Genomic DNA, 26819 nt, shown 5'->3' with positions numbered 1-26819 from the left:
CATGCCTGGCAGCCCAGAGCTGAACAGATTTTGCTATTAGGGACCTTCAGCCACGTGTTGATCCCAGGCAGGGGCCTCAGCTTTGCAGCAGCTCTGGGAGACTGGAGCAGCACCAGGAGCAAAGAAACACCCCAGGCCAGTAGGCACCCAACACAGCTCAAATTGAAGTGTCTAAGAGCTAGCAGGTCCCTGAGCAAGGCATCTGTCTGCCAGCAGGCAGGGACTTCACCTCCTCCTTTCCCTCCTCCAACACATACAAACGCAGATTATTAATAAAGTTGAGGCCTAGTGGCATTTTTCAAAGGTTTGAACCATGTCCTTAACTCCTGACTCTTGGGCATCTTATTATCTGGAGGACCCTACTGCTTCTTTGATTTCAGTGAGAATTGGCTGCTTTCAGCCCCACAAGCTTCCCTGACATGTTCCTGGTAGCACAAGATAGCCACCCTGAAGTGATGACCTAAGGAGTCATTTGCCAAATCCTTGTGCCAAATCCTCACCCAGCCCAACACGGTTCTTATGCCAACAGGAAGATTCTAGACTCATGGCAGAGCAATTGTTAATGAATGCATGTTGAGTGTGGGAAAGGGAATGGGCTTTAATTCTAACCTGAAACATGTGAGCTGCAAAATGCTGCTCCTGGTTAGGAAACAGATTTTCTCGAAGTCCTATTAAAATTGTATTGTCCAACCTTGAATGGATGACAAAGAAGTAAGCAAGAAGTTCTACCTGACAAGTTTGAACCAGAAACAGGCAGAGCCACGGCAATAAACAACCCCCAAATCCACAGCATTACTTTGTTTTTAACCACTTTATTTGTGTGTGTGTGTGTTTCTATAAACATTTTAACTACAGGACATTTCATAAACCATAAAAACAAACCTTCCTACCCCCAAAATGCAATCAATCCAGCTTGTCGGTCAGACAACAGGACGCTGCCAGCGCAGGTAGGTGGTATCCCTAGATAACCTCTGGCTGGGCATGAACCAGCAAGGAGCTCACTGCATCAGATCCTGAGTGTCTGAGCAATGGAGAGGAGGCAAGTTTAAAGACCTGTTTGCTCTCCTCCTCCAGGGATGTGATGGGAGAGAAGAAGGGGGCAAATAAAGAATTTCCTTGATGGAAAGTCATAGAGTTTGACGGAGAGGCTGTGACATTCACCTGGATCGGATGCAGTGACCTCAGCAGGCTTTGGAGCAGCCTTGCAGGCTGTGTTGGTGGTAGGGACTGAAACCCATCAAAATGCTCACTCAGTACAAATGGCCCAAATGCTCCTTGATGCCTTGTTTGCCGGGTGCAGGTGTGAGCAGCGGGCACTGCTTAAAACTGGCTTACTCACTTGTAAGGGCACAAGTCTGTGGGTGCTGATTCCTCGGGATGGGCGAGCCCAGCTGTAAGGCACGATGGGGAGGAGAGATGGGGTGTCAGAGGAGGCCCAATCCAGCTGGGTGACCCAGCACTCACTGCCAAGTACCCCATTGTCCCAGAGGAAAGCACCGTATCACATGAGTGATGCAGAGCAGCGCATGGTCTCTCAGTTCCCCATGTTCATTTCTGCACCGTGGACAAGCCAAACCAGGCGGAAACAGATGGCCAGGAATCCGGTGCCCAGAAGATCCCCCAGGGCAGTGAGGTAGGGGATGGAGAAATTATCTGGATCCAGTGCCTTCCTCCACATCAGACGCACAATTAAGTCAGCCACGTAGAGCAGGATTCCCACCTGAGGAGAGGCAAGACAGGTCCTGCTGTGAGGCAGCAAGAAGGTAATGCACGGCCTCCCTCAGCTCACAGCCAAAATGACATGGCCACGGCCAAGGTACCAGAGCTAGCAGGGATCACCGAGAGGTAACACCTTCCCCAGAGAACTGCTGTTTCTCTGTGGGATGGACCTGTGCTGGGACAGGTGTCGCTGGCTCGGGGCCTTGGGCACTGCATTGCTTGGCATCACCCATGGTGCCATGGACCCGTGCTGCCAGCCACGAGTGAGGGGACCACATCTGAACTGCTCACCAGCATCACATGGCCCAAAACAGGAGTCTGACCATGCCAAAAGCATCTCCCAAAGGTACAGTTCCCACTTCCCAGGCCATGAATGGGAGTGCGCCCATCCACTCCACCAGAAACAGGGCTGCTGTGACTACATGGGCAGCCCCAAAGGATAAGTTTGTAGCCAGATTTTCTTCTCTTCATCCTTCTTTTTGCCATTAGAAATTCAGAACACGTCTACTTTGTTTTTCCTAAAAGTCTCAGTGGACGAGTGGAGTTTGAGGCAGTTTTTACATCAAAGTTATCCCAAGCAGCACTGACATGTTAAAAAAAGAAAATAATTTCTTTTTTTCATTTCAACAGTTTTAAAATCTTTGTTGTGATTTCTTTTAATTCCTATTTCATTCCTGATTCTGATAAACAGATGGAGGAAAAAAATGCTTCGGTTAAAGATTAAAGACTGTCTAGTTAATTGAATTAAGAAAGGAGAGAGAGTTTGCACCCCACATCTGTGGTCCCTCCATGGGAGACTACAGCACAACAGGAACCAAAGCCAGAGGCGTCATTTCTAAAGGTGAAAACTGCAAGCTGGGGGAGGGGGCGGAGGGAGGAGGGGAGATGGGGGAAGCAAGTTAAATAACAGAATCACAGAAACGAAAGCTGGATGGAAACTCAAGAGTTTTATATAGGCCGCTCCTCTGCCTCAACACAGGATCAAATATGCCTACGTCTTTCCTGATGGTCTTTTGTTTAACCTATCCTAAACAACCCTCAAAGATGGAGATGCCACACTACAAGCGATCACTCTCATGGCTTTTTTTTTTCTGTTCTTGTTTTTCCCAAGGTCTAACATAAATCTGCCTTTTTACATTTGAAACCCATGATTTCATGTTTCATCCCTAGTGACCACAGAGAAAATGTTATTCTGTCCCTCCCTACAGAAACTTGGTAGTTTAAAGGCTGCTAACCTGATTTTTCTCAAGCCTTTCTTCTTTGGACTAGCTAACCCCAGTCCATTCAATCATTCCTCTGAGGTCATGTTTTCTAGGCCTCTGATCCTTCTCTCTGGGCTTCCTCCAACTGACCCAAACTTCTCCCTCTCTTTCTTTCTGTCTTCCTTTATAAAGTATAATGGAGGAGAAGAAAGAACCAGGCTGAGGGTATTCTCCTCCACTAGCCTCCTTGGGAATCTTTCAGGGTCAGTGGCGTTGCTGGGATTCTACTCTTTACACCGTCACTTATTCTGCGTATTTTCATGCTTGGCTCCGGTTGAGGAGTTACCTCAATACATAAAGAGAAGAATAAATATTTTCCTTTACAACTATGGCTGGGCTGCTGGGCTTAGGGTTGTGCAAAGGTCGAGAAAAACTGATTGTTTACACATGCAAGGAATTCACCCACAGACACGAGGCTGCTTGTAAGGCAAAGCGAGAAGTCAGCTACCTCACCCTCCAGATTAATCAATCACTGATTTAAAAGGGCAAGTGAAGTCAGAGCCTCTGTGAGTTCAAGCAACAGCCACATGCATTTCTGAGATGACAAAGTTTACAGCACAGGCAAAACAGTGAAAGGGAACAAGCAGAATAAAATGGATGAACTGCCCATTGCCTATCCAGAATTTTTACTTTTGAAGATTTTGAAGATTTCTCAGGCCTGGGTTTCCCTTGGCTTTTGACCCATACGGCCCTGCCCAGAGGAATCCCTAGGTCTTCACCATGGTATCTGAAACTAGTTTCCAAACTGAGTGGGGAAACCTGCTGGCTGGGGTTCACAGCCTCTCACTTTCCCCTTACTGGGACAATCAGTGGCAGTCTAGAAATACTTGGGGCTTAGAGACTCAAAGAGTGAATATAGTAAAACAAGGTACCACCTATAGCAAGAGGCACCTCCTTGCTAAGTGTGTCTCTGCACCCTTACTGCAGCTCTGCAGATGATGATAACTTCTTCCTCATCTCATGTCTGATCCCTCACTCACCCTTAAGGTAAATTGTGCTTATGTGGGAAGCCAGACTCTGGCAGTCTGGGTGAAGTATTACTGGACCTACAGAAGATACATGATGCTTGGTAGGAAGCACAGCTGAAATTATTGGAAATGTGGGCCACTGTTGAAGTTTTACCATGACTCCTCTTTAGCCTGGAGACTGCTTTGTTTTCATGGTATCTGAGAGGTTCCTTCTGGATGACAGTTTGGGGCTTACCTGCAGCAAAGCAGCAGTCAGATAGAACATCACAAAGGTGAAGGACAGAGACGTGTGGCCTCCTTGCAGCAGATGGATGGTGTAGAGGAACACGAGGTGCCCTGGGACAACCAGGAGGAACAGGACTCGGGCTGACTTCGAATTCACCTCTGCAGAGGACAGAGACAGAAACAGCGATGGCAGTGACTGTCAACAGTGGGAAGAAGACAGGACACAGCTGCATATTTTAATGCATAGATTTGGGGCTGTCCCCTCCCACCAACCACATTGCTAATGCCTTTTCTAGAGCACGCAGCAATCTGGAGCATCTGCAGTATCAGCCCAACAGCTTTGTCTAGCACTGAAACTATGTGCCAAAGACATGCTCCATGCTGATGCACTCCACTTCTAAACACTCCTCTCAGCTGATCTCTGCCTCCCACTGCTTCTGTTCTTTCTGCCTTGCTGAAACCCACTTCCCCAGTTTTCAGTTTGTGTTAGCAGTAACTCCCTACCTCCCTACTCCTCCTAGCAGGGAAAATCAAAAGGAACCTGCAATTTGAAATGACAACACACTCAAATCCAGTTCTGCTGATGCTTAGGTTTATCCATTCCTGAAGATGGAGGAATTACTGATTTTCAGCAAGGTTATGCTCTATTCACCCCTCTGTCCACAGGTGACGGCTCTAGGCTGGCCATAGTTAAAATTACTTCCTATTAGATCAAATCTGAGATTCTTTTTCAATTGCTTTCTTTAGTGCTCCCTGAAGGACAGTTTCTTTGCATGTCAGTGAGCAAGGATAGCACAGGCTTTTTTTCAAGCTGCCCACCACAAAGATGCTTCCTCTCTGATCTGAGTATCTTCCCTGGAAGGGGGAAAGGGAGTTCTGCCTTTGAAACCCACCTAGTCCTTCGCCAACCAGGCTTGATAAAGGAGCTATCTGTGATGACAGGCCTTGAGACATGGACACCTAGGGTTCAAGGTCTACCTGATGAGAAGAAAGTGGTGCATGGGTTGGGCCAATTCTGCCTCATCTTGTATGGCAAAACTCCAGGCATGCTCCAGAAGTGCAGGAATGTGGAAATACGGCTGGCCTGGATGGCGACCAGATTCCCTCCAACACCTATGAGAACAAAGCACAGTAAACCTGTAAACCACCTCCACTGCAGCAGGAAACATCAGTCTAAAACCCAGGCCAAGGTGAGGCAATGTGCATTCATTTACAAGCTCACTGAGAGCAGCAGTGAGAGAAAGAGAAAACTTGATCCCACATGTCATGGTGATGCTGTGCTTATTCACTTGGCAAGAACAGCTCTTAAAAATCAGGAAGGCTCCAGTGATCATCTCTTTCTGACTGTTTTATTGGAAACACTTTCCCTCGCTCCCCAGCAGTGGCTGTAAATGCCACGTCGCCTCTGAAGATGACGTAATTGCACCTGGTTTGACGCAGTCTGTGAGCAACACCTGGGGAAAGCAGCACAGGCAATGGCAGGTGCTGCTCACGACCACTTCTTGGATTTACTCACCCAGAGAGCCATTAGTGTTTAAAAGACAAAAACCATCACAGAGAGTGATTATATGTCTGTCTGAAGGCATCTAACACACACGTTAAATGAGAAGAAATCATATGAGAATGAATCAGAGCTCAAATACGTTAGGTAATTAAAAGACAATTAATTCCTTCCAGACTGATTAATTCTAGCAAACATGGAAAAGCAGCTATGTTTTCCAGCAGAAAACAGAGATGATGACCTATGGAGCAAACCTCCACCACCCAGGGTAGAAATGCCACAGAAAAGATAACAGTGAGCCAGAAACTACAGGCTTCTCATGTTTTCCATGCCTTGAAGAAGGAAATGCTCTATCATTAAATGTGAGATTTGCCAGAGCGGAATCAAAGTGAAAATATTAAGACTAGCTCAACATAGCTCAAGATGGAAGGTTTCTGAATTGTGCACTGCTATGCTTTGCAGGATTCCCTTGCACATGCAAAGTGAAGAGCTACCTGTACAAAGACACGGAGCACTGCATAACTGCCACCAGCTCTGCCAAACAGGTCACCGACCCCCACAGAGCAATGTCTGGGTCAATCATCGTTCAACTAAATTGCTGTTGACGTACCTTCCTAATCAGGCTCTTTGGCTAACCATGCTGGAAAGAGTTTGTCAACAAGGTGGCTCTCTTTATGCAGATCCAGTAAGGTGACAGCTGGGTGACACCCTCTGACACTGCAAGAGGACACCACACTTTGAGAGTGGCATGAGGCCAAGCCTGCCCTAGGAACGTGGGTTTCCCCTGGAATGGGCCTGGCCTGCAAGGACATTACAATAGCAGAAAAATAACCCAGTGGATCCTCAGCAATGCCAGGATCCCCAGCAGTTTGTACTGGTGTGTGTATAAAAGTACTGTGAGGCTTCAAACAAATATAAATGTACACACAAAAGATGTTGAGATAGAGAGAAAGATATATATCAAAAATCCCAATGTATTTTATACATATACACACACATATATATAATCTTAATATATTAATCCTTACCAACAATCTGTATAGGGGATGATTGCACAGCTCAAACTGCTGAGCAGAGAGAGAGACAAGAAAAATGGATTTATTGTGACATCCTTACTAAGTTTGATGTTATGAAAGTAAAGGTGTCAACGTAGCTCTCGGAGACAACTATCAGGTGCTGTTAACCTTTCCAACAGCTCTGGCAGTATTTTTCAGCCCTGCCTGCTATTTTGCTTCAGAGATGCTTCAAGATATGAGTAAGCAGGGATGTAATGGGGATTAGTAGCTTCACTTCCACTTGTGATGAGAGGAGAGACCTGAACACAGACCTCTGTGCAGGAGCAACAGTGGATACCATAACCCTTGGGGAGGAGGAGGTATAAATAAAAGCATGCATATAACCCCCCCTGCCCAACTTACCATTAATCACAGGTGTGAAAACTGCCATGCCTTCAAAGTTGGGGTCAGTTACAGTTTTGTCCAAGATGAGCCCACCAATGCTGTTAAAAAAGGACAGGCAATGAGGGTGGATCAATCCCTCCTCCCTGGGCAATTCCTACACTGTGAAAATAGCCCACTGAGATGAGTTACTGCTTCTTCCCCACTGACAGGGCTGAACTATTCCCCATTTACTCCTTTTACAGCTCAGTTTTCACCAACAGGTAGCCTTACAGTTTTTGTTAATGGCATAATGAGATCAGGAAGACCTCCTGACCACCCTTGAGTAAAACTGATAGCAGCCAGGGAAGCTTTATAATCTACCTCAGAAGTTTTGCTACACTTCTATACTGGTCTTAGCGGTCTTTTAAAATTTTGTCCCAGATCTCAGCTGGGTCTGGAAGATGTAGCATAGGTGGAATGAACTACCTGGCACTACATTCACCGGTCTTCTGTCTTTACAGCTGTGTAAAAATAAGGTTGAAGTCTGACTATTTGTGACAGTCATAACTTCCCTTTTGGGTTTCCTGGCTTGCACCCACATGGTGTGTGGATGTGCAAGTGAGACTTAAAATGATGACTTGCTTTTTCCAGTCATTTGGAGGCTCCTTATCTGCTATCTCACAGCCTGCTGGAGCACCATTAATGGTTGAGAAGCCCTGGAAAAATACCTTCTGCTGTCCCTTCCAGTTTCACTTTCTGGGGCTTTCTAAATGAGTCTCTCTGCAGCCTGCATACACAAGTAGGCTTGGGAGCAGTTCCTCAGTTTACCTGCTGATGCTCATTGCAACAATGACTGGTTGCCATCCAGATTTCAGGACTTCAGCAAGGGAAGGACTTTGCTTGGCAATAGCAACCCAGAGAGGGATCATGACAATGAAGACAGCACAAATCAGAGGAGAAACGTATTTCATATCTGGCAAGGAAAAGAAATCTTGAATTAAATGCCCCTGGCTTCACAGGTTGCTAAAATTATATTGCACAAAGTCTGGAAGAAAGGCAGCAGGGCTCTTGGTCCAGCTGAGTTACGATAGCAGAAAATCACATGAACCAAGATATTCCCCACACAACCACCTCACTCCACCACAGAAATCCTTAATTAACCCCTAAAACTCACTGCTAGAGGATGTTATTTGAAAATCAGCAGGATTCAAAGCAAGTTATATTTGAAGATGAGAAAGTCTCCAATTCCATCTCCAACTAAGCAAGACAAGAAGTTACAAAATTTCTGGCTTCGGGGTACAAATCAACCAGCAGGGCAAGGGGGAAACTCCTGTGTGCAAGCTGCATCACACTTACAGCAGACACCTCATGCCTTCACCTAAAACAAGAGGTAATAGGTACTTTTGGTGATAAACTAGCAGAATTGCTGAGCAGCTGGTCTGCTCTATAGGAACAAATGCTCTTTTGCATGTATATGCCACTTAAGATCCAGGGTTTCTTTTGTGCAAGCTTACATGTGTTTCCATTAGGTACTTTTTCCATTTGGTAGGAGCATAAACTTGAAGTGACCTTTAGAAGTAAAGGAATTAAAAAATAAGTAGATGTGCATTATTAAAAGAAAATAAACATGACTCAGAAGCATGAGAAACACCTTCAAGCAATGGGTATGATGCCAATCCTTTTGATATAAAAATACTTCAACAAAGCTCTCCATCTGGTCCCTGTGGTGGGGCCAAAGCCAGTGGGTTGTAATGCAGATTTTGCAGGTAATCTGGGAGACAAAGCAGGCTCAGAATGTGCATTTTATAAAATGACATGTCCAGGGCCTTGGACTACCTGGATGAGATAGCAATGATGTGATATCTTCCATGAATCAAGGGCTCTTACACAAAGAGGTGCACTTTTTACGTGTGGCTTTAGTCGGCACTGAAATGCAATCACTTCTGGGGTGTAAACAGCTGCTGTTTTGTCAGTGCACTTTACCACCTGGAGTCCTTTAGGACCGATGGGTTGTATGACAGACTTAGCTGCTGTACTGGATCTCCTACCTCCATTCCTTTTGTTTCTGGCAATTAATTCCTTCTTAAATAATGCAGACACAGAGCACTGGAGTCTATCAAACCTTATCAAAGCCCATAGAGACTCCTGGTAGGAAGAATGGACTTCAGCCTCCACATTCCAGTTCTGCCACATTCTTTAACGTACAGCCCATAAGCAAGCTGCAACCCTTTGGAACAGTTTGGATCCCCATTATGCAGGACTGGGAAGAACCAAGGCTGTTTTTTTAAAAAATTGAGAATCTTAATTGGCGAAAAGGTATTCCACAGAATGAGATGGTGCTGCATCAATGGCACATACTACTCCAAACTTTACAGACTCACTGGTATTTTTAAAGAATACATTTTGGTATGACCCAGAAGTTCTCACAGCATGACCTGTCCCTTACCACACACTGGGGAGGGAAATGGATTTATTCAACCACCATCAACAGTGCCTTTCTCCTACCTGCTTCACTTCATGCTCCCAATGACTAGATGTCTGTGTGCTGAGTATTTTGCACCTCAAGAGGCTATTTAAACTACTCTGAAATAATCACAAATACTCTCTCGTCACAACCACAGAGGTTATCGTGTTGTTCTGCAATGTGCTCCCTAGAAGATATTATCAGAGGTGTAGCGATTCAAAGATAAACTAGCTTTACAGAGGCAGGTGTGATGGCGTCATGGAAAAAGCCTATTAAAAAAATGCACCTCTGAAGCTCAAGGAGGACTGGACAGAAGCAATTCATGGGCCTCTCCTTGCAATGTGTTCTCCTTCACTCCCTCGCTTGTTGGCATATGGAACGAGTTATGCAAACTGAGAACAGCTGCCTTGCTGCTTCTGCTCACAGGCTGAAGCAACAGTTTGGGTTTCAAGTGGTACTGAGTTTGCTGGATCTTTTTATTTTCCTGTTTCTGTTCTAGTTTAAGCTCACAGTAAATAGCTTAACACTTTGCAAGCAAGAGTCAGGCATGTATCACCAAGTTGCAACATGTTTTGAGCTCTTCAGTGTCAACAGGTGCCCAAGTCTTTGGCAACCAGCAGCACAGCTAACCCCACGGCCACAACTCCTATTCAGACTCCCATGAGCATAAAACAATGCAGCACTGTATCCCTCCCTCCCATTTGATAATATCTTGCTCATCCACAACTCTCCACATCAGAAGCTACAAGAATATTTTACAAATGCTAAAATGCTGAAATAGCTTTGTGAGGAAGGACCTGCTATTACCCATGCACAGAAAGTAGTTATGCTTGGCTAGTGACAGATGCAGGAACAGAGTCTGTGTCACATATGTCAACCTTCTGTTCCAAAGCTATGCAACACACGCTAGTCATTTCTTCGACAAAGCCCAGTTGTGTTTCTTAGGCTCTGCCTTCCAGTTTGCTACCGAAAGAGAGCCTGGAAAATGTCTCTTTGGTCATTTTTCTACCCCAGTAGCATGACAGCCTCCATTCTGAAATATCCCAGAAACAGGTAAGTGCCCTGCAATAATTTCATAAGGATTCATCCCTCCCTTGCTGAGCTGCAAATCCCTGCTAAACACTGTACCTATGTATTTGAAGAGGGTACTGCTGATTCCCGCCAGCAGAGAAAGGGTTATCAAGTCTCCAAGGCTTGCTGCTATGGGTGTGGCAACATTGTCTGGATTGATCCCAACTTTCCTTGCTCCGATGATCACGCCAATCATCACCAGACCTAGAGAAGACATAGAGCAGGCATCAGAGAATGCATCCTGCTGTGTTTCACTCCAGAGCTGCTGTTCTGGTTCCCAGAAGGACTCAGGGTCTGGGAAAAGCAAGGAGCAGATTGCCCGTAGCTGGAGATTGGACATCCCCAGGAATTTGTCCTCGTGCTTTCACCAGCGTGAAGGGCATGACTCTGCCCTTATGAACTGTACCAAAGGCCCAGAGGCACACAAGCAAATTCCAGGGATCAAAGGAGATACCAGCAGGCAGCCCAAATGTAAAAGCTCCCCTCCTGAGCAGCCTAATCTTCGCTGCCTTGAAGCAGGACCAGGCACAAAGCACACTCATAGATAAGCACACAGCAGGCATGCAGCACCTCCTGGTGCCATCCCCTGCTCTGGATTCCACAGCACAAAGATATTTTCCATATTAGACCAAAACTTCTCAAAGTTTGAACCACCAAGGAGCAATGAGCTTCCTTACAGTAGACGGAATTAGCCTTTTGGCCTGGCCATCAGACTGTCCCCTCACATCCCAGAATCTTTGGGGCTGCTTTATTTTGCGCTGAGTGAACGTTGATGTTGTGAGCAGCTCCAGAGTGAAGGAATTACGCAGGTGGCCCACATCACCTCTTTTCTCCTGTCCTCTGAGCTGCATCTGGAAAATTCAGCTGCTTTTCGGCATTGTTGGAGAGAAGGAGAAATTTTGCTTGCCCAGGTAAGTTAATGAGCACAAACCCCAAGCCTTGTTGAACATATGGGAATCCCTCAGCCATCAGATCTCTCTTCTCTCTGTGGAAGAGCCACCTGGAATAAACCCTGCCTGGCCAGCCTCCACTGCTGTGTGACGAGCAAGGGCAGCCTCGAGACAAGACATGTGACATCTCTTCAAAGTCCTTCCGTGGCTGACAGGATGCACCAAAGGAAGCCTGAGAAATGGTGGTGTCCTCCAGCTCACAAACTCCCTGTGCCTGTTTGCACAGGCCCACCAAAGCTGAGTATTCACAGGAGCACCAGTTCTCCCCTAAGAAATACCATGTGTGCATCTTCCCTGGTACAACGTCCCTTATACAGAAATAGGTCCTCACACAACATGGCATTCTCCACAAAAGTCCTCCCAGACACCCACACTCCCCTTCCCACTGCACAAAATAAAACAGCAGTTTCCCACCGTGCACACCCACACACAGGCTGCCTGTGACCGTGTCCAGGGAAGAAAATAACGCTAGCTGAAAGCCTGTGATGGTATAGCAGCAAAGCCTCTCTGTACCACACTGAGCAGGGAGATTGAAGGTAAAAGTTTAATGAAAGCTGGGCTGCTGTTTTTGTCTTTTAACAACTGCCTCATCCCATGTTTTTCATCAAAGGCATCTACAATCACCCTTTGACTCCAGCTTCAGGATATGCACTTGCTCTAACTCATCTCTTTCATTTAGAAAACTTGCTGTATCCAACTCTGCCAGCTCCCTCTATTCAGGGTGTCATGCTGCCCTCGTATGGCAGACTGACAAACTGATCATCTCCAGGCGACACAGAGCAGCTCCTCTCTGTCCATCCCACCACATTTCTCCTGCAAGAGGAATAGCCAGGGGAGTGGACTGCCTGGCTATGAGCTCACAGCAGGCAAGCCACACGGCTGCAGGCAAGCCACAGGGCTGGCCACAATTCTCCACAGGGTACCGAGGGACCCAAGTCCATCTCGAGCTGGTCTGGAGTTGTCTGCTAACAGACTCCCTGCCTTGTGCATGGCGTTAGTCCATTCTCCCCTAGGAAAGGGTCAGTGTAGATGGCTAACATGTCACCCAAGACACATGGAGAAAGTGTGTGCATGTGTGTGCACACTCATGGATAGCATGTGGCATTTGTCACATGTCAGGTGAAGTGGGACATTTTGATTGCTGCTGTGGCTGCGAAGAGCCCAGCAAACAACAGACCCTGGGAGAAGAGAACCAAAGGCAGGATACAGAGGGAGTGAAAGCAGCAGACATAGGCCTAATGCTCCCTGCCTCCCTCCTCCCTGGGTGCGGTGCCAGACCAAAGGGATGTCAGCTGGGCCTCCCTGGCAGAAGGGACAGCTTTTTCCTCACCTGAGTGCTGCATGTTTGATCTGAGAAACCAAGATGACTCACCGAGAGAAAGTGCCGCTATGAAGGCCGTGGTCACGCTGCTGGCACACAGCACAGCAGCCTGGCTCAGCTCCACAGAGCCTTTGGAGATGGCTCCCAGGATTACAGCTGCAACAGCAGCCAGAAGTCCCACCACGGTGGCCTGGACCTGGGGGCCAAAAGACAGCTGGTGAGCAATCACCCACATCTGCTTCCAGGCAGCCCTGGCTCCGCGTGACCGACCGCAGCATTGCCACACAGCTAGGAGGGCAAAGCCTTGCAGAGATGCTGATTGCTTTTGTATTTAAGCAGCATCCCCATTTTAATCCACTAGATTAAAAAAAAAAAATCCTGACAAAGTTTGGAGAAAAACTCTGGAGGCCTGCAAAGGACAGATAACATTTCAGCAAAGGACACCGAGTCCATCAGCAAAAGAATAGACCTGGTCAACACAAAAATGGGCTCCTCATCAACGCAGCACTCCTGGCAAGCTGAAAGCTGTGGAAGGAGATAAGGGAAAGCACACAGACACATGTTGCAAGCCCTGTGGCCTTGCCATGTGCAACCTCTAGGCTGGTTGCTCGATTTTAACAAGCAGAAAGAGCTACAAGAGGCACATTTCTCCCATCTCTGCCCTCTGCCCAAGGCTGATTCCCAAACACTGCCAGTAAATGACAGCCTTTATCTAGGGGCTGTTGTGAAACAGGGATTGTGCCACAGCTGCCCCTGCAAAAGGAGTTTTTTTAATTATTTCAGTTTGTCTGCAAAGGCAATGAATGTCTAGATGTGTTTTGCAGCTAAACTACAAGCTCTGGGGCCACACAGAGCTTTTCTGGAGGTCAAGTCCTGGGCTCTGCTTGGCTCTGTTGAGAATACTTGGCCCAAATCAACAGCTCTGGATCCAGTGCTGTTGAGAACCGATGCTGTTGGGCTGCAGCATAGCAAGAGAAAAGAGCCTTTTTCCTCTCCCAGTTGAATTGACTCACCTGAATAAGGGCTAAATTGCAGGTGGCCATTTTCCATTGCTTCTGGGCATCATCCATCTGTCCCGTGTTAGCCTAGGAGCCAAGAGAGACACCCTGAAAACCTGTTCCTGTGGCACAGGTGGCTGTTTCACCTGGTCCCTGTGGGAAAGAGACTGCTAAAGCCAGAGAGAGGTGAGCACAGGTTGGCATCTCCCAGCCTTCCCTCCAATTTCTTCTTGACTCATCTCCATCATGTTGCAGCCCAGAGTCCCAGGGGCATCAGAGGCTCACAGGGAGGTGCAGAGGTACTGCAGGGCACGCAGCTAAAGACAGAATGCATACATCCACCACATCCCATACAGCCCAAAAGCTGAACAAATTAAACCATTTTTCCTTTTTCATTTCCCCCAAATTGCTCTGTTAAGCTCCAGTTTCTCCTGAGACATGCAATACAAACAGCCCCAAGTAAACAGAAATGCTTAGGGAGGACAGGAGAGATCAAATTCAGAGTAGCAAAAGCTACTGCAGGTCCCAAAAAGCCTCAGTCTGCTCCTCCCAAGGTTAGATTCCTGGGAAGCCCTGGATCAATACCCACAGAAAAGCAATCCAATACTGAAGTGGACAGCTGTGGAGCCCTGGCTTTGTCTCCTTCATGTGTCACAGAACCCCAAATATCAGTAACTGGCCACCCAGGGATTAATTCACCTTCAAAGCGCAGATGGAAATTCTCTGTTCCAGTTACAAAATGAGGGCAAACACATTATTTTAACACTCACACACCACTAGTTTCTACTTACCAGAAATGGATATGTCTCATACACACAGTGTGGTTATATAAAAACAGAATCCCCTGATGTCTCCTGCTAATTCCCTTCCTCCCCACACACACACCACCACCACCTTATTAACACTCACAGCAGTAGAGAGCCTGGATGCCAGCGTCATCTCAAGATTACCCTTCAGACCAACCAAGGCAGGAACCAGGATAAAAACTTCTGTAATTGTCCGAAACACATCCCAGTGCTGGAAGGAAGAAAACAAAGGCAACAAACCTCAGCTTGTGATGTTGACCAGTCCAATACTGTTGCTTCAAAAGGGAGTGGGTTCCCATCTCACCACCTGCCTTATAGGTGTCTGCTGTGCACCTGCGGGCAGATGCTGCCCTGAGCTGGTCGCATTTTGTGAGGGAAGGAAGGAATTTTTAGATTGTGATATTATTTCTGATCTCATGCACTATCCTAACAGGGAAGGAACCTTCTTCCTGAGGGCAGCAGCAGATTTTGGAAAGCCACGAATTAAAATGTGCCTTTAATGTTAGCCAAGAACAACATGAAAAATAATTAGGGTTCACAAGCCAAATGAAATACAGCATGCTCTCCATCCTTTGTACTGACACTGGATACTGGAACGCCTATTGCTGTCCAGACTCATAAGAACAAACACAAAGATCTGGAAACAATCTTACAATAAAAAGTTGTGTCTGTCTTTTTTTTACCAAACTTCTAACTAAGCATCTAAGAACAGTGGTGGGAAGGAAGGAGATTTTTGTGTATCTTCTCCACAGGCAATTTCTAAATCTTCCTGTTACCAAGCATGATCCCAGTGCAGCTGGAAAAAGGATTTTGAATTAAGATATCCCATAAGCCCAAACTGCTGGGCCAATATCTTGATTAACGTTGCTCCTCTGAAGCTGAACTGTACAAAGCTGTTGAATCAGCTGCAACACTAGAAATGATCTGAAACCTTAAGAAACTTTGTTGATTAACACGTCTTCTCTAATTTATCTACCATATGGTGCCTTGGAACATAATTCATTCACCCCCTGTGCATTCAAGGATGTTGGCAAAGTCCCACTGTAGGCAGAGAGGTTCACATCAGGATGAAATCACAGAACGGGGCAGCTCACCAGGAAGTAAAACCAACTAGCTCAACATCTAAGAGCAGAATACAAGAGAAAAAGAGGATCTGCAATGAATCAGACCAAAGGTTCATCTAACCTATCTTTATCTCCACCAGCAGTCAAATTCAGATGTATAAAACAAGAATCTACAAATATGGTAAGTAGACAGGATAACTCTCCTGCGTATTTTACCAGCCTACGACTATGTGCCACAGGGTACTGAGCTGGGGGCAGGGGGTGTTTCTGCACACTTACCAGTGTTCAAAGGATTTCTCTTTCAGGTACTCATCCAACCTCCCCCCTCCAACCCATGTGCCATCCTGTGGCAGAAATTTCCATAGTTCAGCTACATGTTATGTGAAAGATCAGCTTGTTCATTAATTCTAACTTGTCACTGGCTAGTATCATGTGATGGTCCAGAATTCTGCCACTAGAGGACAAAATGAACAACAGATCCCTGTCCACCTTCTCCACATCCATTGGGATTCTATAAACCTGAAAATCCAGGAGGTTGGACAGCCTTGGGTAAATGTCAACACATTCAGCTGTTGGGAAATATATACAAGTTGTAATGACTTGGTGTTTTGCTCTAGTTGTGCCAGGGGAAGATGTGGGAAACCACTGGTGTGGCTGTCTGAAGAGAAGACCTCACAGCTTACTGCTGAGTCAGGATGAATGAAAGTGGGGCTGAGCCAGCGCTGAGCACATGGTACAGGACACTCCTCAGACGTGCACATAACAGACAAAACATTATTATCGATATAAAAAGGCACATTTCCTGGCAGTGGTGACCTGGAAACAGGCACATTTCAAAATATTAAAGGTAAGTTACTGTTGAGTAAATAATAGACAACATGAGAATAGTCACCTTTTTGACATACTACTATTTTGTTTAAGTTTGTTAACATGGAACTTAAATACCTAAGAAAAGCTAGGGGTGGACATCTTAAAGATTCAAATCCCCCTCTCTCCTCTCTCTTTAATTAAGAATAAAGATCCAAACACATCTTTGACACCTTCAAAAAAAAGAGGAGAAAAAACAGACTTCACAGTCACAATCTAGAACAGCCCCAATTATTTGAAGTACACGGGCGTGCAGACATTCATATTTAAGACCTTACATATTTTGTGCATAAAAAGACATAAATAAAATGCAACAGAATAACTCAACTGTTTGTATTTTCTGAGCATGCCACCTTTGGGAAATATGACTTGTGTTACATCAACAGAAGCTCCAACCTTTGCATTCACAATTGCTTTTGCAGGTCTCAAGCCATCGTAACAAAAGTTTCAGGATGTGAGGCATGACTTTTTGGGATTCTGCCTTACATGTAATTACAATGAAAGGTTTGAACAATAATAAAGAATCACACAACTGTACTAATAAAAGAACCCTGACTTAATTGCCTCCATTTGAGTCTCATTAGTGACGCACCACGAGCCTGAGGACAGATTCATAATGATTTATGCCACAGTAGCCAGGATTCCATTGTGTTAGAGACTGCAGAAATACAGAATCACCAGGTGATCCCTGTGTCGTTGCCTTGCAGGACTATCAGCTGGAAAAGAAGGTGAACGTGGCAGGTTAGAGCTGTGCAGGCAAGGAGCTGCCTGAACGAAGATGGCTGGATTAACTCTAGGAAGCGTCTCTGTCCTTTGAGAAGAAAACTGGCCTAGAAGGAACAAAAACATTCCCTGCAGCATTGGAAACCCACACGGGGATATTAAGCCATAAAAAGACTCTTTACATCATGTCCTCACAGCCTTAAAGCTCCACACTGAAGAAACTTGGTTACCCCACGATCCACTGAGCTGGTCCCCATGCCAGCTGGATCTGCTCATGGGGTCTCATAGAAGAAGAGACTCTACCATCTACTGAAACAGTCTCCCCAGCTGCAGTCTAGCCCCACCGTCCCTCCTTACACTGTCCTCACAGTCTCAACCATGTCCTGTTACCTCGTGTGGCAGCAGCTAAGAAACTTCAGAGGTTTCCTATTGCCCTGAACAAGTCAACAGAAAGATCAAAAGATCCTGGACTATAAAACACAAGGCAATTCAAAATCTTTTTCAATGCTAATCATTTCATGGGCTTTTTATCAACAGAGGACAGGGATATCTTATGTCTATGACTTTTATTTGGACCGTGTCCCACTGCAGTGGTGTGGAAGGGAAGAATGAAAGGGAAGCTTTCCTCCTCAAGCCTTTGGTTTGAAATCTGATCGTCCAACTTCTATCAGATTCTTTACCTTACTGTAAAAGAGTGGGTCAAACACTGGCAGCACCCTGCAAGGTCTCCAGCAATGCCAGCCAGCCTGGAATCTGGATCAACCAGCCAGCCAAGGATCACTGAAGCAGAGGCAGAAATGTCCAGCAGGAACAGACCATGCTACCAACCCTGCATGGACTGCATCATCTGCACAACCAAGAAGAGAAAATGGGAAATGGCTAATTCTTTGAGCACCCTTTGTTACAGTATGAGAGACCCAGGTTTGAGCCTTGGAGTCAATTTGATGAGACAAATCTCTCCTGTTGATTTGGGATTTTTTTTTTTTTGTAACATTTAACAGTTTTTGGTTTCATCCCAGGACAGATCAGAAACTGCTAAAATAATGGAAAGTTGATAGGACACAAACAAGCAATTTACGCTTTGTTCTCCTCTTTACAACAACATCAGGCTGGCATATGAGAGAGCCAGCTGGACTCCCAGCACAGAACCACGTGATTTAAAGATATTTTTATGTAACAAAACAAGGGCAGCACCATTAAACTCACATGTATGCTCTAGATACCACCTTTGAGCTTGCCTATACATCTACTTGTCAAAGGCAGAAACAAAGTTTCCGAAGAATGTTTTGCAGTGACTGCAAACAGGGCAAAGTGTTCCTCAGTCAGACCATCCTCTGAAAAATGGGCAAATCACAGACTCGTGGACTAGAAAAACCTGTAGTTTCAGTAGTGTGAGCCCTCGTGATTACCAACATAAGTCTTATGGCACCTGGCCTCAAGCAAACAAACTCAGTCTCAGGTTTTGGTTGGACAGGATAGTGAGTTTCAAGCTCTGCCACTTGAAGAAAAGCTGAAAATACGCAGCTCAAAGACAAAAAGGCACAGAAGAATAATCCAGACCTTTAAAGGCTAAGATCTCTGGATTTTCCCAGCAACTGGTTTTGTTTTTAAATATGGGGTTGTTGATATCACAGCAGCTTACCTCACTAACATCTCTCCTATGCCAGTTGTGACTCTCCATGCACTAGCTCCCTCCTCTGGGAGCTGAACCCACTGACTGGTGGATTCTATTTCAACATAGCAGGAAACAGCTTCACCAAAAAATACACTTCCTATTACTGTGCTCCATGCATGACCCCATTTCTTAGAGCCTAGTGAACAAATACACAAAGTAGACTGCAATCTGGTATTTAAAGGACACATGCAACATAGGTATACCTGGCTTGTGTTTTCCACTGGTTTGGATACAGTTACATTTTTGAAGAAAGCCCAATTCCTAGCAAGTGCATTCTACTTCTTTTAGACAAAGACCTATTCACCTGCCAAGGGTATGGAGTGGGTATGTACTATATCTTTATCCTTCTCTGAGATATTTGGCCAAAGATAACTGCCAACTATTAGCATAACATCTTGGATACTTTTGAGAACTTCTGTAATGCTGCAAGACAGGTCTGTGCCTAAGCACAAGGTGGAGACAACAAACACAGCACAGCAACAGCCTGTGACACTCCAGTTAACCCTTCTTTGATATTCCTCAAACTCTCTTTAATTCAACTTCTCTGCCTTCTTTGTTTCTTCCAATGCAAGAAAAAACAGCAAGGTATTGTCTTTCCAAACACTCAAGTATCCATATTTAGTTCCTGCTGTGGTACTAATGCCAGAGAATTCAATGTAATCCAGTGAGCTCAGGGTGCAGGATATATCCTTGGAAAACTCTGCCAGCCATTTGAATTGTAAATCCACTGGCATGAGATGCCCAAACTAGATCAAATTTTGCATTTCTATTTGTGCCACTGGTACAAAGGAAAGACAGATAGGACAGATTCTGTCTGTGGGCATAATGATGTAAATCCAGCAGCACCCCTTGGAAGTCAATGGAAGTTATTCCAAATTTACACCCACATCTGACCAAGACATCTGGCCAAGAAGCACTCAGTTTGTAGGCAATGCTATTCTTTTTATGCTGGCATGCCTCTCATCACGGTATCTAAATGCCTTCTAGACCAAAGATTATGTTAGGTTGTCTGCAAAGAACTGAAAGCATAAACTTGCCTCTAAGTGAGACAGGTAGTTAATAACAACCCTGACCTAGATCTCCTTATCAGCAATTTTTGAAGGAAAGAAATAATATCACGCAACAGGGGAATACACCGCAGCCAGTTGCTTCATAGCAGTCATCACTGATGTGTTTAGCCAGATCCAGTAAAGGGAGCACCCAGTCTAATACACCAAGGGCAGTGTCAGACAGCCTGTCTGAAAGCCACTATCCCACTTTACAAGGGGCTCATGTACCGATCTAAAGAAGATGGATAGTGTCTCTCTAGCACAGGAAAAGCCTACAGCCATCCTGCCAGCTGGCTGCTAGGGTCACACACATCCAAATAAAAAAATGCACAAATACTCAAGGTCAGTGAAGTAGCCCACCCTCTCACTACAAAGTTGCTTAACCACAGGTACCTACTTGAACAACATCCATCAAGAGGCCAGCAGCTACCATACCCAAGCCAGCCAGAAGGAACGGCACAAAAATCTGGGAGGCAATGGAGAACGAAGTCTCTGGTAGAAATCCACTGGCTGACCTGGTCAGCTTGCAGGTGAAACCTCTCAGCTTCTTGCCATGGAAGCACAGTTCTAATTGCAACTGGGTGACCACCATGGTCAAACACCATTACCCCATGCTCAGCAGTGCAAAGGGGGGGAGATTAGGACATCAAACAGATCCTCCTGGTAGCTGTCTCCAAAGTCAAAAGGAATGTTTCTCCTCAAACTACAGCAATGATGTCAAATTGCTTTAGCTTCTTCTCCTCCAAGGAGCACATCCAGAGGGTTGCAGTAAGGGTATCCTCCAAAATTGATTCAGCTGGGTTGAGCCCAGGTGGCAGCAAACTTGACAGACACTACTTCTCCAAGTTATATCCAGGGGGGAATTAAAAAACAGAAAAGAAGATTGCGGAGGTGTCGGTGGACGAATAGAAATGAGCCCACACCCCATTCAGCTCCCACCACCTCGGTAAAAACCAGTAAGACCTGCTCAGGCTACAGCACTGAAAGAGTGACAGGTCATGCAAGAATCCCTCAGCGTGCTCAAACGCACCAGTGTCCTTTCTCCTCAGGTTACATTTCTTGTCAGACTGCGGCTCGCCTTTGATACGATGGTTTAATAAGTAAGCCTGCTGTGAACCGGCCCCAGTTCCCTCACTCCCACCATAAGCAACATTGAACTTTTCTCACTGTCCCAAGGCCGACGAGGTGGGGAGTTAATAACCAGGATCCGTTGTGCTCTCCTTCAAGGTGAAGAAAGGTCAAGGAAAACATGAGTCCACGTTTCTGACGGCTGACGGTATTACGCAGGTCTCATCCCCAGGCAAGTGACACAGCTAAGCCGGCTGGTGAGAGATCTGCCCTTCTAGATCCCAGCCCCCCTTGTACCCTCCATGGTCTCTGCAGATGTAACAATCGGTCTATGCCAGCTATACCTCTGAATGACTGGCTTTCAGGGGAAAAAAAAAAGATCCAGAGAACCAGCCAATAAGCTTCAAAAGCGAACACCCTTATCTGCTGTCATCACTTCAACTTTCTGCTAGTTTGCAAAGGCCAAGATAAGAGTCATAGTCAGAGCTTATTTAAGGTAGCACTGTAATCTCACTACACCACAGGCAACGGAGAGAAAGGGTGACCGTTTCCATAGCATGCTGTGAGCTGGTCACCATGTCCTAAAGAGAAACACTCTGTTTCTGTGTACTCCCAGGAAGATACTGTCTTTGAGAGGGGGTTTCACCCCAGAATCTCCATGGTCAAACAGCTGACACAAGCTCAAGAACCAGAGCTGCATCATGGCCACATGCAGTCAAAGACTTTGCATCCTGCTCAGTGAAGATGGAAGCGTATTCTTCAGCTCAGTTCTTCAGCTCCAGTCATGCAAGCGGGGGAGGGAGTCAGGGTATTCTGTTGGGGCTCCTTTCTGATAATTAATTTGGGCAAGCTAATTCAACCAGAGGATCAAAAAAGTTTTAAAAGCACAATTTTGGATGGAAGGGCATAGGACTAGTTTAGTACACTGGCAACTGAGCTTTTTCAGTATTCAACCACAAGTTCAAATCCAGCCACACCTCAGTGAAAGCAAGTATTCATTGGTAGGCATGAAAGATTCGGGTTTCTCAGTCCAGCTCAAATTCAGTGTTTACATTACATTGCCTTACTAATGCTTTTGTACTAATCAACCCCTTCCCTGACACTCTGCAGAGAGACGTAAAGATTAATGACTTGTGGACTCTGTCCTTGTGACAGGTTCCCCAGCTTGGAGCTAAATGCATTGGCAGGATTGGACAGAACAAGATAAATAGGGAACTGAGGAAGTTCTCAGCCATTTGGACGGTACATTTCTTTTGGTCTGGATTCACACAAACCAAAGCACAAAGCATAATGGGCTCAGATGGTCCAGCAGATCTCTCTGCAAGCATGGCAGCATGGAAAACAAGCCCTAGCTACAGATGACAGATTGTCCTTTGCTGCTTTCTAGGCTGATATTTCAGTACTGCCCCCAAAACCTTCTCTATTCCTGGTTAGCTTGGTGTGTAGATGTGTCTCTTCCACCTAACAATGGTCTGGTTAGCTGAAAGCTAACCAGGCAGTACATTTCAGCTAATCTAACTGGGAAAAAAGCCCAAAATAGCTAGAAGAGGGAGGTTAATAAAAATCCTGTAATAACCACACATGACCCAACCTCTTTGTACCAGCCAGGAACTGAAAAGTGTCAGCATGAAGGCCTAGTTCTGGTTAGAAACTCACAGAGACTTCAAGGAAATAAAGGACAATCTCTGGACAACTACCACAGATTTTCAAAGGTCTGATAAAGTGCACACTAGTCACATATGTCACTGTATCTGCCACGTGGACTGCCAACAGGCAGAAACATTAATGTAAAGGAAATATTATCGAGCTCAAATGACTCAAATACCATTAAAAAAACAGAGCAGCATCACATCCTGTACTAAAGCATCAGCCTGGCAGGGTTTATGAGTTTATCATGCTTTGGCTCTCTCTGTTTCTGAGCAAGCACCATAAAAAGCCTTCAACCGATGAATCAGTATGCACAGAAGGTAATTGGTTCAGGTGACCTGCGTGTGTACACTGGGTCATTTTATTATGCATTTAAGGAGCCTCTGATAAAGATCTGCACCATATTTGTCAGCAAAGTGATGCATCACATTTTCCTGGCAAAGAAATGTAACGTATTTGTCTGCAAAGAGATGCATCAGGTTTGAGAAGAAAGAGAGTGTTGCTGAACAGCAAGAAAAAGACTAACTAGTTGGGGAAAAAAACCCCTACCTCATGGCTGCACCACTCATCATGGTAGAACCTGGGGAGGTACCAGGGTACTGCTGCCCTTCTCTTCACACAAATACACTGTATCCCTACGCTTGCAAATGAGCCAACACTGCCCTGGAAAAGCCAAAGCAGAAACAGCCTCTTTGGTGAGCCCTGACCCTGATCTAGGGCCCCCATCCACTGCCACAGCATGCAAAAAGAAGAGAAAGATGACAAGTATCAAAGTATAGTATATAGTTTCAGCTGTACCTTATAATCCCTGTAGAGAAGGGACAGGGATACCAGTGAGTGCTCTTACAACATGGCAGTGTTAGCAACAGACAGCACTATTCTGACACCTTATCCCCATGGGAGGACGATCGATGCTTTTCAGGGTCCGTACATCCCAGCTGTTGGTGTACTATCACTCCTGAGGCTGCTAGGTCCCTGTCAGATCAGGCTGTGTACTTCTCCTGTTTCTTACCTTGCTCCTCTCTTCTCCACTTCAGGAAAGGGTAGAGAAAAGAGCTGACGTGGAGAGCCTGACAGCAAGCAGATGGAGAGGCCAGGACTGGCTTGGAAAGGAAGACCAGTTCCTAGCAGCAGCAGGTCCACGATGAGACGTGCTCAAGTGGTCCATGATCACTCATGAAACGTCACTGTGCTAATTGCCAAAGGCCTGCTTCTCCTATGCCATGTTGTATGGGTTAATTTCCTAGGCTCTAAACACTAACGTGAAAGCTCTTTATGAGCTCTTTATTTGCATAAAACAGAAACCAGACTTCTGCGGTTTGAGAGAAGGATGAGATTTCCTTCGCATTCTGTTTATATTAGTGGCCCAGTCCTTCCTAGAAAAAAAATACTCCAAGGGAAGAACATTGAAAGAAAAAACACTCCTCCAGCATCATAAACCCATCTGCAACCTATTTCACACTTTAATATCTCAGGAGATAATAGGAGCATACATTTAATGTCCGATATCCATAGGAATGGGCTGCTCTGAACAGTCTGAAAAATAAAAATGAAAGTGGCTGCTCAGGGCTCAATACTCTCAGAATGACATCTATGGAGGCAAAAAGTAGTTTGCCATTAGGTTCTGGATTTGCATTGGTGTTTTCTGATCTGACTAGTCATTCTGCTGGGCACTGAGTACATGCTAAGGTCAGTTAAGGATATTGTGTCACACTTAAGCCTTTATACCTCTTCTAGCTTAGGGAGATCAGCCCAGGGCTGAGAGCAGAACAACACAGCTCCAGATTTGTGAAAGTTGTCGGTGCAAGCACAGTAGTTTCAGTGTTATTGTATCAGACAAGGCAGGGCAGTCTGACCCAACAGCCATCTAGTCAAATAATAAGGTGTCCTGGTTAAACTATCACATAAGGGTTAACAAAAAGGCGCACAGCAGTGACAGTAACCTGGAGAGCAAAGGTACAGCAATTTATAATCTAGAAATTAACTGCAGCTTTAAACTGTCTAAAATTAGGTGCTCACCACTACCTTAAAGTTCTGTATTGCTGTAACACAGGAGGGAAGGTCTGGTCCTGACTGTCACAGAATCAGAGATCAGACTGGAAGAAGACTGAAGGATTTGAGTCATCTGCTACAAGGCCTTAGAAAAGGATGTGGTGCACAGGCTGAGCTGGGCTGGTTGTATGAAGCATGAACAGTGCTGGCTGGGCTGGCTGGCTCCTTGTGCCAGGAGATGTAGGACTTTCCAGAGCTACATCCAGGAGTAATACAGCTGTATCTACTACTGGAAAGTGCTATGCAACCACAGCCCTTGGGGCTGCAACAGTCATCCTCTTCACAGGACCAAGGTTTTTGCATAGAACTTTGTGCAAGTCTTTGCACAGGGCTCTACCTTCCTACATAGACGTCTCAGATCCTTTGAGTGCTCTTTACTACCATAGCGTCTTTTATCTCCAGAGGAGAAAAAGAGCCAGGAAAACACCACATGCTGTCTCCTGAGAGCTGCATAAAAGTACACAATAGCTGACTTTGAAGGATGTGTTAGCATGTGAAACTGCTGCAAATCCTGCTTTACTTTGCTATCCCCAGAGCAAATCCTCTGCCTCTGAAGAAAAGTCCCTCACCTATCCCACTCCAGGTACATCAGATCAGTTCCTTTCCCTTACCTGAACATAATCCAAAACCATTCCTGCCAAGACCATGCCAAGCCCAGCTAGGAGGTATGGCAGGAGCACTTGCAGGCAAATTGCGACGGCTGACTCTTCCTGTGACTTTGCCATGGCCGCTTTCTCCTCAGCCAACAGCTTCTGCTGTGCAGGCAAAGAGACATCCTCTGCCTCCTGGTTGCCAAGTCGGCTCTCTCTGTGTTTACCCTTGTTCTTTGCTTTGTGCCTGGATCGCTCTCCATTCCTAGTCCTGCCCTCTTTTTTCCTCTGCCGAACTTCCTCACCTTTCATGGTGGCTTTCTCGAATCACAAAGTTTTTCTGAAAAACAAAGTCAGAAACAATGAGATAAGAAAAGGACGCACCAGGTAGGTCAGAGACAGGAATCCCTTTGGTATTTTGTCCACTCTACTAACCTGAAGGCAAACCACCACCTACTACCAAAACCCTAGATGTTCTGCTGACCCAAATAATAGTACTCAGTTTACCTTCAACTTTGTATAGCATCAAATCAATCTGCCTTTCTGTAACTGGACCTCTCTTCCCAGGCCTATGTTCACACTGGAGTCCTTGTTGTGCATCCTGGCTCCCACCCTGAGCACGACTACAAGGACACAGAGGGTGCTGCACACAGCCTGAATTCTGGACCCATCAGCTCTCACATCAGGAGTCATGAAAACTGAGGAGCCCAGCAGAATCCATCCCTTTTTAGCATCTGACTCCTGGCCATGAAGTGGGAGCAGTTCACCTCCTGCAGTCCAGCAAGGTGTGTAATTCACACCTAGCATAACACAGCTGGTTGTCCACCACTGCTCAATACCAGGGTAATTCTTTGATCTTCTTTCTAATCTGGATGCTTTTCCTCCCTTTTGTGCCTTAGCTGACACGCATGCAGTATGTGACTCATCCATCCACAGAGAAGCTGCCATGACCCCACAGCATCTTGTAAGAAAAAACAAACATGCAAAATTGTTACAAGTAATCCTTTTCCTGCCATCAAGCTTCATTTCTTGATACAGCTACAATTCATCCTGTCTGTCCCATTGCTGGACCAGGCAGTGCCCCAGATCTTTCCCCATCACCTCCTGCCAGCACCCAACTGCTGGTAGATGTTCTCTGATGCTCTCATTTTCAGGATGGGCCCCTAACGCCCTAAGCCCCTGCACTGCCACAGGTGGGGTCAGTCCTCTTCTTGCCCAACATCTGGGGAGCAGAGGAAGCAGCCAGGAGGCCCCAGTCACAGCCTAGAGAGATGGACCAAACAAAGTCCCCCTCTGCGGGAGGAGGAAACCCGGCCCCCGTTCCCCCCCTGCGCTTACCGGCTCCTTGCCCTGCCCAGGGCTCTGCCCGGCCCGGGGCTCTGCCCGCAGGGCCGCGGGCGCAGCCGGGATGATGCACAGG

The 26819-nt window shown here is 46.0% G+C and overlaps 1 protein-coding gene across 3 annotated transcripts; it reads right to left on the bottom strand.

Annotated features, from left to right (window-relative positions):
• Positions 1-1534: 1534 nt before the first annotated feature.
• SLC41A3 (solute carrier family 41 member 3) lies at positions 1535-25739 on the bottom strand. 3 transcript variants are annotated; one of them, XM_010174546.1, is made up of 11 exons: positions 20440-20987; positions 14768-14875; positions 13874-13945; positions 12912-13056; positions 10647-10793; positions 9230-9238; positions 7883-8027; positions 7094-7173; positions 5153-5287; positions 4185-4333; positions 1535-1720 (listed from the first exon to the last, which is right to left on the bottom strand). In XM_010174546.1, exons 1-11 carry the CDS (start codon positions 20632-20634, stop codon positions 1535-1537), a joined length of 1371 nt encoding a protein of 456 aa, XP_010172848.1. In that variant the 5' UTR covers positions 20635-20987. The 3 variants fall into 3 exon arrangements, with proteins under 3 accessions (XP_010172848.1, XP_010172839.1, XP_010172855.1); XM_010174537.1 differs by lacking the exons at positions 9230-9238; positions 20440-20987 and adding an exon at positions 25421-25739; XM_010174553.1 differs by lacking the exon at positions 9230-9238.
• Positions 25740-26819: the final 1080 nt, after the last annotated feature.

Source organism: Antrostomus carolinensis, unplaced genomic scaffold, assembly GCF_000700745.2.
Source record: "Antrostomus carolinensis isolate BGI_N321 unplaced genomic scaffold, ASM70074v2 scaffold21220, whole genome shotgun sequence".
Classification (NCBI taxonomy): domain Eukaryota; kingdom Metazoa; phylum Chordata; class Aves; order Caprimulgiformes; family Caprimulgidae; genus Antrostomus; species Antrostomus carolinensis.
The sequence above is the reverse complement of the archived record's forward strand: the minus strand, read 5'-3'. Positions and strand labels throughout refer to the sequence as shown.